Genomic DNA, 14,018 nt, shown 5'->3' on the forward strand with positions numbered 1-14,018 from the left:
AGGGGCCATGTTAGACCCCTTTTACAGTGGAAAGGACAGATGAAAAAGGTTTGTGTCTATTCTACTTGGACCACCCATCATTCATGGTGAAGTCATTTGTGGTCCTTGATGCAGTTACGGAAAGGGGAGGATGTGGAGAGCTTTGCAAGGCCATCGATGCTTTCCCTGCTTCTTTGTTGTGCTTGGCGTGGATTTTTGAGTCCAGAAGCAGTTGCACAGCTAATACGTCATTGACTCACTGGATTAGGTTAAACCAGAGCCCAGATATACAGGCAACCAACACGTTTAAAAGAAAATCTGTAAGTCGGGTGACAAGTGAATTTCAGTGTTGAATACCGTTATACCTATAAATCTTTATGCTGACAGTGAACTCACCCTTTCCAGCAGAGTCAGCATTTCCCATAGTTGCATCCCCATCATGCTGAGAACTCAGGGGTGGCTAGAGTTTTAAGAGGCATTAAAACAACAGCCATGCCAGTTTGGACATAATCCAAAGGACGAACTGAATCTCTAGCCACAGAAGTGCATCGAAGAGGAATTAGATTGTACTTCACATTCGTAAATCTTTTTGTCCAATAGCAGACTAAGAAAAAAATGTGAGCTGCCGAGAAGTAGGCCATTCAGTCAACTTTCTAACAATTGTTAGGGAACTAGGCAAGTTTTAAGACAGTGTCTTGCTGTTTTCTTTTAGAAAGGGAAAAAGGCCCCATTGTTCTCCTGGATTTGATTTCAACGCTCTTTTCTCATTTTAGATATTGCCTGGATGACCAAAAAGCTTTAGAAAGAGATGGGGGATTTTCTGAACTTCAGTCGCGCCTTATTCGTTACGAGACGCAGACCACCTGCACCAGAGACAGTTTTCCAGTCCCCACCGTGCTGAGCCCTCTTCCATCCCCTGCAGTTCTGTCAGAGCCTCAGAGTGTCCCCGAAGGAGAAGCACTGCAAGGCGAACTGAGGACTGAAGTTTCTGGATTGAAGCGGAGATCTAAAGACCCCAGCTGCCTGTACCCCCAGAAAAGGTGACCTGTCGAGTCCACAGGGACAGTGTCTCCAGAGAAGTATCTTGTTCTCTGGGAGGATTTCCTTTCATGTCTGCCTCAGACTTTTATGCTGCTGATTGCATGGGTTTCTTGGTTCATTCCTTCATACTAGGAAGTTCGTTTGTATTTTGAGTACTCAACTGGTTTTGCTTCTAAGGTGTAAAAAGAAATGACTTGGAAAAGCCAAGAGCTTTTGCTTTCTGTGTTGATGCTCAGCCCATCAGCACAGTGGGTGTGTGAAGCTGTCAAGTCAAGAGCTCTAGAGGTGCCCCCAGTAGGTGAAGGCTCAGCTGCCCTTTGAAGATGATAGTTGAGGGTGGAATTTTTTGTTAACTCTCTCTCTGCTCTTTCTTTTATTTGCATTGGCCTTCAACCAAGAGGCTTCATGGGGCTCCATTCAAAAACCACTCATTACATGTAAATAAAGCTTCAAAAGTGTTAGTACATTTTATGGAACTTTTCAAGACACTTTGTTTTGCTAGCCAAATAGTCCAAATATATTAGAATTTAGATGTTGATAAAATAAATACTGAATTTATAGATCTATAGGCCATGTGTTAGATTTAGCCCTGGGCATAAAATATGCTGTAAGTTCTGACTACACTTAAGCCTTTAAAATAACTATAAAATGTGTAGAAATAAACCTTCGAAGATCTTTGGAATAGGTGAAAATACGAATATGCTGTTTCCTGCTATGAAATAGCTAAATGATTTTTATGACAACTTTGTTAGTTCATGGCATTTTTTTATGTCTGATTAAGTTGCAAAGCAAAGGCGTTAAAAAGATTTATATTTGGACAAAGTATACTGTATACTACAGTGTACAGTAGCCTGAGAGGAACAGAAGGATGCTTCTAATGTCTGCTTTGAAAAAGGAAAACATTTCTTTTTTTTTTTGGTTTTTCGAGACAGGGTTTCTCTGTGTAGCCCTGGCTGTCCTGGCACTCACTTTGTAGACCAGGCTGGCCTCGAACTCAGAAATCTGCTTGCCTCTGCCTCCTGAGTGCTGGGATTAAAGGCATGTGCCACCACGTCCGGCTTAAGGAAAACATTTCTGCGTCATTGTAGAAGCAATATAAATGATTTAGGAAAGCTGAAATAAGAATCATTTTTTTTGTTTTACTTGTATTTGCTTTTAGGTACTTATTTTGCACAGATCGTTGCACAGGTATAGCACAAAGGCTTGTGGTTTCTTTCGTAACATTCTTTAGTGAAGGGTATGAGTGCTTCCTCTAGGGTTCTAAGTGTATAAGTAGAGGAATCCTAATATTGCTCATTACATTCCTTGTTAGCTTGAATTCTAGTTATCACTTGCCTTCTCTTTTAGCACTGCCCTTGCTACTTTTCTGATAAAATACTCTGACAGAAGCAGTGTCAAAAAGAAAAGGCTTATCCACCTCACAGTTGAGGTCTGCGGTCCTTCATGGCAGGGAGGTCACTGTGGTAAGATGGAGAAGCAGTGCACTTACCCCGCCCACACTCACAAGCAGGGAGCAATCCATGCAAAGTGCTGCTCAGCTCCCAGACAGTCTAGCATGCCATGGAGACGGAGAGGGAGGGGCCCACTCACGGTAAGATGGGTCTTTCCACAGCGATTAGTGCGGTCATGATAACCCACCACAGGCACACTCAGAGGCCATCTGTCCGGAGAGGCTAGATCCTGTCAAGTTGACAGCACTACCACAGTGCATAAGCACGGAACTAAAGAACAAACAGCTTCATTCTTTGGTGTCAGTTATTTTATGCAAATTACTAAGAGATTTTAGTTTTCTTGGATTTGTGTTTAAATGAAAATAGTTGTGACATTAAAAGCGAAAAGTAGGCTCCATTGTTGATTCATTTCATTTGTACTTTTTCCCTCCTTACAGACTTACGAGATCAGAAAGTTCTGATTGTTTGCCTTCCCAAGCGAGTTGCAATAGTAATCATCACCATCACACAGGGAAACCCAGGAAGCCTCAGGCAGAGCGCTGTGTGTCAGGGCTTCCTCTGCCTGGCCGGGAAGCTTCCAAAGATACCTCAAAGACCAGTTCAGGACAAAAACGAGCACACGAATCAAAATCATCAAAGCAAATGAAGGAATCACGGTCCCAGAAACACACACGGGTAAGGACTTCCTGCTTTCTCACTTCTGCATGAAAAGAAACCTCATTGTGTGATTTTTTTTTTTAAATAGAAAACCATATGCCTAATGGATTTATGAAGAATAAAATAACATTCAAAACCTAAGATCATCAGATGCTAGGAGCATGGTGAAGGCTGGAGCTCGCAGGTAGACCAGTTGCCTAGTACGGTGAAGGCTGGAGCTCGCAGGTAGACCAGTTGCCTAGTACGGTGAAGGCTGGAGCTCGCAGGTAGACCAGTTGCCTAGCATGTGTGAAGCCAGTTCATTAGACAGTGTGGCTAGAAAAGAAACTCCATGAGGAGAACCTGGGGATGGGGTGTGAAGGACACAAAGTAGACAGCGTGATTGCTTATTGTAAAAGTTGGCATGTCAGTGCAGCAAAACAGGAACGTTATAAAGGTACCCTCTTGATTTTCCATGATTGAAATCTTTCTTCTAAAGATTTCCCTGCAGTGTATATCTTGGCATTCAGATTTCAGGTCACAGCTCGTGATTTCAATTCCTTCCCCTAGTTACACTAGGCATTTTCCTGCTGAACCTGAGTCCTGAGACATGAGTGAGCATGGAGGTGTCACAGGCTGCTTTTTTTTCAAGTGTTTTGTCAGAACAACCATATTTATCTTTAGTATAGGCAAATAACTATATAACTCACAATTCATTTATCATCAAAACTGAAACAGTTGTGCCATTTCTGAGAAATATCAGCCAGGTGTTCCTTTCTGTTGAAGATGCTGAAGGAGGTGGTAAAAGACACCTTGAAGAGGCACCACATCACGGAGGCCCATGAGAGCTTCACGGCCTGCAGCCAGAGACTCTTCGACATCTCCAAGTTCTACCTGAAGGTGTGGTGACTTCCCTACTCACCATTGGGTTTATTTCATGCTCTGATGTGTGTTAGGTGTGTGCACATAGGTTTTATATTATCTGTTTACACTTGCTGCCAGGCCACTTTAAACGAAGGCAGAAATACTGCAGTGAAACCACCTTACATTTGCTTTATTTGACATTAGCCTTTTGTATAGCAAGCTGCTTTAATCAGAGGCCTTAGTGGGTTTCCTAACAGGCCTTTTACTAAGGCAGAGCTTTAGCATTAATTGGTAATTATTTTATAATTAAGCTATATGAAGCTAAATGGTGAGTATAGTATTTTATTACAAAAAGTACTAAAGAGGTAGCTGTTACTTTGGGCCAGATGTCAGGAGTCCTGTGGGGGTGAGGAGCTGCTCAGGTGATCATTTTTCTTATTTTCTTTTCAAATCATGTGTTTTTGTGTGCTGTGAATGTGTGGTATATTGTGCATGCACTCGTAGGCCAAAGATGAATAGCAAGACAGAGTCTCCGAATAACTTGCAATCTTGCCGTTTGGCTGTCATGGCTAGTCACTGAGCTCCCACGATCCTCCTGGCTCCACCTCCCAGCTCTGAGGTTAAAAGAATACTCAGCCGTGCGTGGTCTTTTCCATCTGGGCTGAGGATTTGAACTCAGGTCCTTGTGCTTACACAATAGGCATTCTGTCCCGCTGAGCTTCTCCCAGCCCCTAGGTGAGAATTGGATGTCAGCTTTCTGAAACTTGGGTGCTGTTTGATCGTCTCTGCGTGAGACCTACCCAGCAAGCAGAAGTAGGTCTTGGGGTAAAATTACAGGACTGACACATGCATTCAGTAACCTCTTTTAAGTCTGCTTAAGACGGGCAGCATCACTACAAAAACCAAGTGGAGAAAGGTAAGAAAAAAATATATTTTGTTGAGTATTTTAAAAAGCACATGAAAGCATGTGCAGAGTAAAGGAAGTTGTGAGAAGCCTACCTTGTTTCTACATGTAATACCAGTAAGGCCGGTGCTGTTTCAGCCAGCAGAAGCCAGAGGAGGTAGAGGAACTAAACGAACCACAGTGAATGACCTTCTTCCACAGTGTGACTACAGGGTCTTTGAACAGTTCTGTTCCCACACCTCTGACAGTAAAGTCTCAGAGCAAAGGGGGTGGCAGTGAGAAGCCAGCTGGTCATCTGGTCCCCTTCCTTGTAAAGCCACCAAACTCAGCACTCATGGCTCCCATATTTTCAGTATCTCTAAGTAGAAGAGCACAGCGAAGGACTAGCAGACTGTGCACACAACTTCTGACTCAAGGGAAGCCAAAATGTAAAGAGAACTCCAAAAGTTAGAGTGGGAGAAAAGTTATAAACACTAGAATTCTCCCAGAAATAAAACTGTGCCCATAAAACTAGAACTACATGCTGTCACCAAAACACACAGAGAATACAAAGGCTCCTCTCAGTTAAAGGTGTGAGGAAACCAATTTAATGGAAACGCTGCACAGCTCAGCTGGAGATGTTTTACAAATAGTAAGAAATAAAGGAGAAGAACTCTAGAAAGAGAAAATGGAGGCTAGATCCAGAAGACCCTCTACTGATAATATGAGGGAGCTTCAAAGGTAGAGACTGTGGGAGAGAAATTGTCAAAAATAAAGCAAAGCTTTCGTTAGGGACTCACTCAGCTCTTGACCCTGCATTTCCTTCGAGCCTGTTGCAAATGGGCAGTGTCCATGACCTCAGGTGTGTGCTTACGGTTGAGATACAGAAAAGCTTCTGATACGCAAGGAGATTCTAGAGCCTGCCACGCTGTTGAGTTTGTGGTTCCTAGAAGTTTTCTGGTAGAATTTTTAGAATCTCTTCTGTATGATATGCCACCTGCAATTAGTGATCCTTGGACAAATCTTGTGCCCTCTGTATCCAAAGGTTTCCTTCTCTTATTGCTCTGGCTGTGTCTTCCAACACAGTCTTGAAAAGGAGTGAGGATAATGGACAGCCCTGTCTCGGTCCTGAGATCTTTGCGGTTGCTTCAAGTTTTTCTTCCCTTAGATGATGTTGGTGTGAGTGTCTCTTCCATAGCTTCTGTTATAGTGAAGTATGTTCCCTCCACCCTCCTCCTCTAGGACTTTTATCATGAAGCCATGTTAGGTTTTGTCAGAAGCTTTTTCTGCGTCTTCTGTTTTTATGTCCATTTTGTTGAAATGTCCCTGAATCTCAGTGATGAAGCCACCTTTATCCCTAGTGGATAATATTCTTGATATTTGTCTGTATTTGGGTTGTAGGCATTTTGTTGAGTGTTTCTGATCTACATTTCTCAGGGAGATTGACCGTAGTTCTCGTTGTTCTCTGGTCAGGTGTCACAGAGAGATGAGCTTCACTGGAGGAGTTTGAGAGTGATCGTTGTTAATGGTTTCTTTGTTTGTTTTTGATTGTTGTTATTTGTTTGTTTTTATTTTTAATAGTTTAATGAAAGTCTGGCTATAGATCTTTTAAAGTCTGGTAGAATTTTGCTGTGAATCTCTCAGGCTCAAGACTTTTATGTTTCTAGTTCAATGTGTTAGAGATCTATTTAGGGTATCCATCTCTTCTCTTCCTGTTTTAATTTGGTGATGAAGTCTTTTTTTTTTTCTTTTGTTTTGTTTTGGTTTTTTTTTTTTTTTGGTTTTTCGAGACAGGGTTTCTCTGTATAGCCCTGGCTGTCCTGTAACTCACTTTGTAGACCAGGCTGGCCTCGAACTCAGAAATCTGCTTGCCTCTGCCTCCCGAGTGCTGGGATTAAAGGGGTATGCCACCACGCCCGGCTGGTGATAAAGTCTTACCAACATGGTTCCCTAAACATGGCCTGAATGAGGATGGGGACACACACACATACACAATAATTTAAGAAAAAGAAAGCCATAGATTTAGAAGACAGCGGGGGAGGGCTTACCTGGAAGGAGGTAGAGGGAGAAAAGGAATGGGGAAAATGATATAATTATACTATAAAATCAGCAAATAAAATATATTATATTTTTTAAAAGTTCCCAGAAATGAGGAACCCAGGCCTATTGCTGGAAAAGATGCTGCTTACCCAAGTCAGTGAGTAAAAATGACATCAAGCCACTGGAATGTCCAATATCCAAGTTCTCAGAATATTTTCTGAGATTTCCTAAGAGAAAGGGTGCTTACTTATTGAAAGGACCAAGAATGAAATGATGTCAAGCTTCTCCAGGGTATCTCGGTACCCAGGGTATCTCGGTATACTAGAAGACAGTAAAAAGCGCCTTCTAGTTCTGAGGGAAAGTGACCTAGCTGGTGTTAATCCAAAGTGACCTAGCTGGTGTTAATCCAATCACATGAGAAGACTCAATAACAACATTTTCAAACCTAGAAAAGGTTTTAAAATATATCTTTCTCTTTTACAGAATCTGTTAGAAAATCAAGTGGTGCACATAAAAGGCTAAACCAAGAAATAAAACAAAACTTGACCTAGAACGAGATAAACAAACCCCTAAGGAGACTCCAGGCAACTGTGGCAGGCAGGAGGGAGATCCATGGGTTAGAAACGATAATGAGATTGGAAGGAAAACCCCACCGAAAATGGAAGTGAGAGGTTATCCAGGACATGTCAGTGGTTTAAAAAGCCTTTTTAGGCATTTAATCAACCCATCATTAGAGAGGGGGGAAATAGCAGAGTTATGTAGGTGAAACACTGTTGGTGGAGAAAAAAAACAACCAATAACCAGTCCGTTTCCCTAGAGGAAGTGTAGAATCTGAGTGAAAGAGACATGGCCACAGTCTGACTGCCTCATGGCTACACCGCCTTTGCTTGGATATAATAAAGCAATCACAAGCTAATTATGGGGCCCAAGCTGTGGGGTAACCGTACGGCAGAGGAAGAGAAAGAGAAGGGAGTGTTGGGCATAGACTTAGGTCTGACTGCTAGTGATCGAGCTCTTTGTAGTCATTCTGAAATTGCTAAATCATCAGGGGCCAGCAAAGCATGACAGATGGAGCCGTGAAGGTACCCACAGGAGGAATGGCTAGAAGAATTCAGAGTGGCCGCCTCTCTGAGGTATCACCTGCTTGCTGGAGGATGAATTTACCCCTTTTGTACAATTAAGCTTTTATTTTAATTTTGTGTTTTAATTTGAAATGTTCTCCACCTCCTCTGCCTGCCCCACTTCTATGAATTGAACCCAAGATTTTGGACATGGCACACAGGTGTTCTACTACTGAGCCAAATCCCCAGCCTGACCATATTTTAGAAAGTAAGACTATAGCTTTCTTCCTCTTTGTGGTGGAATGAAATAGCTAAGAAAAGAAGGAAAAAATACATATCTCAGCTATTAGTAGAAACCAAATGTGTATGTCCCAAGTACTGATACATTGGTGGTCCAGTGTGAGGGTGAGCATGGGCCAGGACTGTCGAAGACATGGGATGTGGGACAGTGTGTGTGTGTGTGTGTGTGTGTGTGTGTGTGTGCGTGTGTGTGTATCTGTCTGTCTGTCTGTCTGTCTGTCTGTGTTTGGTGAGAGAATTTTTGAATTTCAGAATGAGACTCTTATTACTACGTTGATTCTGGGCAATACTTTTCTAATTGCAGGGCACTGGTAGAATTCTTTAGGATAATCTCAAGTTCATTTATAATGAGTTGTCGGTAATGTAATAAACAAGGTTCCAAATGCTGTGTTTCATTAATGTCTAGGATCTGAAAACATCAAGGGGTCTCTTTGAAGAAATGAAGAAAACAGCCAACAACAATGTGGTGCAGGTAAGTAATTCTCAAACAGCCACCTTCCATTAAATGGGGATTTCGTCTCAGGGTTGCTGTTCTGCTGTTACTCTTACAGTAAAAATAGAGGTGGTGTTTTCAACTCTGAAATGTCCTTGATATTTAATGATAGACTTGTTCAGGCAAGGTGTATTAACACTTAGTAGGTAGCTTTATCAAAAAAGATTTTCTCAATGATATTAAAAGAGAAAAGTGAAAAACATAATTCAAAGAACTAGGAAAAATACTCTATTTTGATTAGCTGTTTTCCAAGTTTGGTTTAACTCTTTTGAGTGACCATTTCCAAAGGTATTTTCAAATAATGGTAAGAAAGTGGCCTGAGCCATTGTCTGGCCCATTGAGGACAGTTACAGGGCTCAGGGTTGCATGTGAGGCTCAAGATGCCCTTAATTTGGAAAAGAAAATATCTTTAAGTATAAAGACTGAATGTTGTCTTTTTACTTTATATTTTCTGTACTATCTTTTAAGGCTTTGTTGAAAAAAAAAAACAGTTGAGGTTTAATATATATATTCTAATATTGGAGTAAGTGGGGGTTTGGGGCTAAGGGAAGTGAGGTGCCCTGGAGGGAGGGCACACCCAGAACTTAATTTTGAAGTTGTTTTACCATGTATATTTTGCACAGAGTGGTTCTATAATCATGTATCTGTTTTCTTCCCCAGGTGATCGAATGGGTGGTAGAAAAGATGAGCAAGAAATAAGCTACTGCACCCCCTTTCCTTAGAGAACTGTACACAGCCTGTAAACTTTCCCCAAAGAGCAGATGCCTCATTTGTAAGGAGGGTCCATGGTGTCCTGTATCTATATAGTTTTGTGACACTCAGTTATTTTCAACTAATGCACTTATTTTTACAGTTTTACAATATTTTAATCTATGAAATTTTTATATATTTTAAATGTTTTAACTCTTGGTTATTTAATTGTTAAATAAACAGTAATATTTCATTACTTCTTGGATTGCATGTCCTTATTAGTGTGCCTGTTTGAGTTGCTGCCTATGGTGGTTTGAAGTAGAGTGAAGTAGCGTGTCCCCACACGCTCTGGCCTTGACCTCAGTTGGTGGTCCTGTTTGGGGAAGCTCAGGAGGCACCTCATTGGAGGAGTGTGTCATTGTCCATGACTTTGAGGCTTTGAGTGTGTTCTCTCTCTGCTTCCTGCTTGCGGTTCAGCTTCTGCTCTAAGGGCTGCCACACCTGTTGCCTGCTGTCCACTGTGTCATTGAATCACTGTGTACGGAATCCCGACTTCTGAGAGGTAAAATGTATGGGTTTTAAACCTTTCAGTATTTCCACGTAGCCTTCCAGAGGGTCAGCTTGTGCTTGTCGTGGCAGAATCCCTCTTCGCTTTCTCTGAAGACTGAAACCAGTGAAAGTGAAAGTTTGAAAACACATTAGCAGCATTTAATCTTGCTTATTCCCAGCTTTGGACCTTTTTTTATTCTGAACACTCTAACTTTTGCTTATTGGTTTTGAAGACCTTTTACATGTTGAAAGCATTGGCCTTTTTCATTTTCTCTGGTGTTTAGGAACTTTCAGCTTTTCTGGAGTAAGTTGCTGGTTTTTTTTTTCTTTGCAGTCTCTTCCACTTGTCAAAGTTTGCACAGTGTGTGTGCTCTGTTTGCCCATGTGGAAGCCTAGGCTTTCAAAAAGTGTTTGTGGGTATCCTTGAAGCTGCTGATTTAAAATTCTCACCTTTTATCTAAACCTTTCATATCAGAGGATATTGCCAAGAATGGGGGAATATTTTAAAGATTCTCTTTGATCCACAAAATTATCTTTTAAAATGTTCTCTAGCAATAGGCTTTTGGGACATAAATGTATTCAACAGACAAGGTAAAAGGTACTAGCTAGTTTCACAGAGCAAAGGATTAGCAGAGGCATCTTGGAAAAATTTATCTAGAAATAATAATAGCCATAGAAGTAGAAACTTGTGTGGCCTCGGTTTCCAAGTCTAAAAGCAGAAAATAGTCCTGACTTCATAAGCGTCATGGAGGGTGACACTAATCACGAGTATTTATTGTGGAGTAAGTATGTGCTGGATATAGTGCTAGATATTTTACATATGTCCTACCTGCTGACAGATGAAGTAAATGTTCCCTCTTACGGATTAGAGAGAAGATGAAGCGCAGTGTCCCATAGCTTAGAAGTTACGAAGCTAGAGGCAAATTTTGATTCTTTAAACCGCACTTTATCCAATTATAGGATCTCTCAAGGTGGCATACACAGCATTTTTCTTTTCCCTTACAGATCCTACTTTTCTATTACTTAGTAAGACTAAATGTCTTTGGGAAGCCCAGCACTACCTATAATCAAATAGGCGTAAAAGTAAATTTAAAAAATAAGCATATGTATTAATGGTAATATAAAAATTTGAAATACATATTCAGTTGTTGGGGACCCACATGAAGACCAAGCTGCACACCTGCATATGTGTGGGAGGTCTAGGTCCAGTCCATGCTTGCTCTTTGATTGATTATTCAGCCATTGGGAGCCCCCAGAGGCCTAATGTAGTTGACTCTGTCTGTCTTCCTGTTGGGTTTCCATCCCCTCTGAGTCCTTTAGTTCTTCCCTCAACTCTTCCATAAGACTCCACAAGCTCCATCCAGTGTTTGGCTGTGGGTCTTTGCATCTCTCTCCATTGGCTGCTGGGTGGAGCCTCTCAGAGGACAGTTATACTAGGCTCCTGTCTGCAAGCATAACTAAGAATCATTAAGAGTGTCAGGGATTGGTTCTTGCCCATGGGATGGGTCTCAATTTGGTCCAGTCATTGATGGGCTGTTCCCTCACACTTTGCTCCAACTTTGTCTGCACATCTTGTAAGCAGTGTCTGTTTTGGGCTGAAGGTTTTTTGGGTGGTTTGCTGTCCTTATCCCTCCACTGGGAGTCCTGCCTGCCTACTGGAAGTGGCCACTTCAGAAGTCATACAAGTATTCTTATCAACAATCACAAAGCTGAAGGACTCACTATCTCAAGACTTGCAACTTGAGATTGATACCTCCTGCTTACAGTCCATCACATCGTGCACCACTCTTTTCTTTGAGAAACTCAGAGCTTGGACAGATTAATATTTTCCCTATGGAAATATAAAAGATGTACCATGGGTGACCTCATACCATATGCAAATATTCATTTGATCTGTATACTTGTCCATATGGAAACATAAATGATATACTGTGAATGACCTCGCACAATATGTAAATATTAATCACCTGGATCATAGTCCTATATTTCAAAGCATAAAACATACAAAAGAAACTAAAAAACCTTCACTTCTGGATAAAACAAGACTTTCCTAGAAAGGACACAGAAAGCATAAACTCTGATCAATTAGATTAATAACATTCTGTTTTAGAACTTAAAAGTTCTGTTCTTGGAATATACTATAGTCAGGGAAAAACTGAGTACAATCAATGTACATGAAACTCTCAGGACTTAATAAGTTATAAACCAGTTTTTTGACATGTGTGAAAATTTTGAGGAAATCACTTTGCAAAAGAAGACGTCAGAATGGAGATAAGCCATGGAAAGATGTTTAAGTTAACATCATTAATCAAATTCAAATTAAAGATGTAAACACCCCCCAAAGAGGGATGAAATTTTAAAACTATCAATACCACATTGTAACTGTGTGTCACAGTTGGAAATCTTAATGCTTATGGTAGGAATAGAAAAATAATTGACTACTTCCTATGAAGCTAAGTTCAAAGTAATTATTAAACCCAATGATTTTTTTAATCCCTAGAAAAATTAAGGCATATACAAGGAATTGAGTTAGGTTATACATGCCAGTTTGGTTCTCAGTAATCCCAAATTGAGAAATCTGGATAAGTCAACTAACAAAAGTTTCAACAATGAAATACTATTCTCCAATATTAAGGAATAAAGTCCTGTAACAGGCTGCAAGATGAATTACTGTAAAAGTATTAGATTAAAAAGAAAGTGTCAAAAATACAAAATTATGAAAATGGTTGCAGAAAACTCAGTAGTTTCCTGGGCTTGCTGTGGTATGCATGCGGTGGTTGCTATGGTTCCATGTTCTCGGTTTCCTCCCTCCCAGGTGTGGAGACAGCTCTCTCAGAAGACCTTAGCTTGTGTACATACCTTTGTTGGGGTCAGTGTATATGCACACACTTGATCCGTGTGAACCAGGGCTATGGATGTACCTTGGCGTTTAAAGTATTGTGAATGCTTATTTGTGTGGAGAGGCATTCCAGGAATACTAGTTACTTGCTGGGCACATTCTTGGAGGGATTGGGGAGAAGGGGTGAGCTTGTGGCTTTACCAAGGACTATGTGACATTCCTAGAGTACTGAGGTAGAGGACTGAGGGTTGTATTTCCCCAGATCAGGCAGAGAAGAGGAAGCTCTTCTAAGAAAAGAGAGTTCTCCATTTTGTACCGAGCTCAGAGGAGCTATCTGGACATGGTAGACTACAACCTTCATAGGGAGGTGCAACACTCAGATGTTGGAGTAATTGACCTGGACCAGTGATGTAAATATTCTAGGTTCTGAATATGTGGTGGTTCACTCATCTTTACATTGACCAAACAGCTCAGCAAGCTGTTATTCATGTGCTGTATAATGATAGACATGTTCAGTAATGGCCACATAAGATTCTGTCCTGGGTGGCATTGAAACTCATCGTGTAAATATACAACATGTGCGAAATACTTAAGTCACCTAGCAGAACATTTCTTCCATTACTAAGCAGTACACGGCTGCTCTTACAGATGGAATGTGTGGCACAATTTGAGGTTTCAGTATTCTCTAAGGCTTTAGCTCGGGAAAGTCACTGTGCCTTGATTTCCTTTCTTAATGCCAATGTCTTTAGAACATTCCTAGTTTGTATGCCCAGAACCCCTTGATGCAGTGGCCTTGATTACACTGTGTGCTTTCTACTGCATTAAGTTGGGCCATAGCAAGCTGCTAGTATCCAGCCAGTTCTTGCTCTCTTCATTGGCTCTTTCATCCCTTTAATGAAAGATGTGAAGCTGAGTAACTTTACCTAAGAAAGGTTTATCTGACTCACAGTTGTGAACGTTCAAAGGCATGGCATTCGCATCAGAATCTGGTAAGGGCATCCTGCAGAATGGCATATCTGAGGCAACACCATGTGTGGAAAAGGTCACATCGCTAGACAAGAGCTTGAGGAATAGCACCAGGCTTGCTCTTTATCACAGCAGCTCTCCAGAGAGAGGTAACTCAGGGGTCCCGGGAGAACTCCATTAAAGCCTCCGTGGGCATTACCCTACTGACCTGAGGACTTCTAACCAA

The 14,018-nt window shown here is 41.2% G+C and overlaps 1 protein-coding gene across 4 annotated transcripts in view; it reads left to right on the plus strand.

Moving 5' to 3' along the window:
* Positions 1-9,694, plus strand: part of Mtbp (Mdm2, transformed 3T3 cell double minute p53 binding protein) — a 69,020-nt gene extending 59,326 nt beyond the window's left edge. For all 4 annotated transcript variants that reach the window (NM_134092.3, XM_006520250.2, XM_017316360.2 and 1 more), the window contains 5 exons: positions 753-1,019; positions 2,909-3,146; positions 3,894-4,007; positions 8,662-8,727; positions 9,409-9,694. In NM_134092.3, the coding sequence (NP_598853.3) occupies positions 753-1,019; positions 2,909-3,146; positions 3,894-4,007; positions 8,662-8,727; positions 9,409-9,447 (724 nt within the window). In that variant the 3' untranslated portion in view covers positions 9,448-9,694. The remainder of the gene's footprint in view (positions 1-752; positions 1,020-2,908; positions 3,147-3,893; positions 4,008-8,661; positions 8,728-9,408) is intronic.
* Positions 9,695-14,018: the final 4,324 nt, after the last annotated feature.

The sequence above is a fragment of the Mus musculus genome, chromosome 15 (assembly GCF_000001635.26).
Source record: "Mus musculus strain C57BL/6J chromosome 15, GRCm38.p6 C57BL/6J".
Classification (NCBI taxonomy): domain Eukaryota; kingdom Metazoa; phylum Chordata; class Mammalia; order Rodentia; family Muridae; genus Mus; species Mus musculus.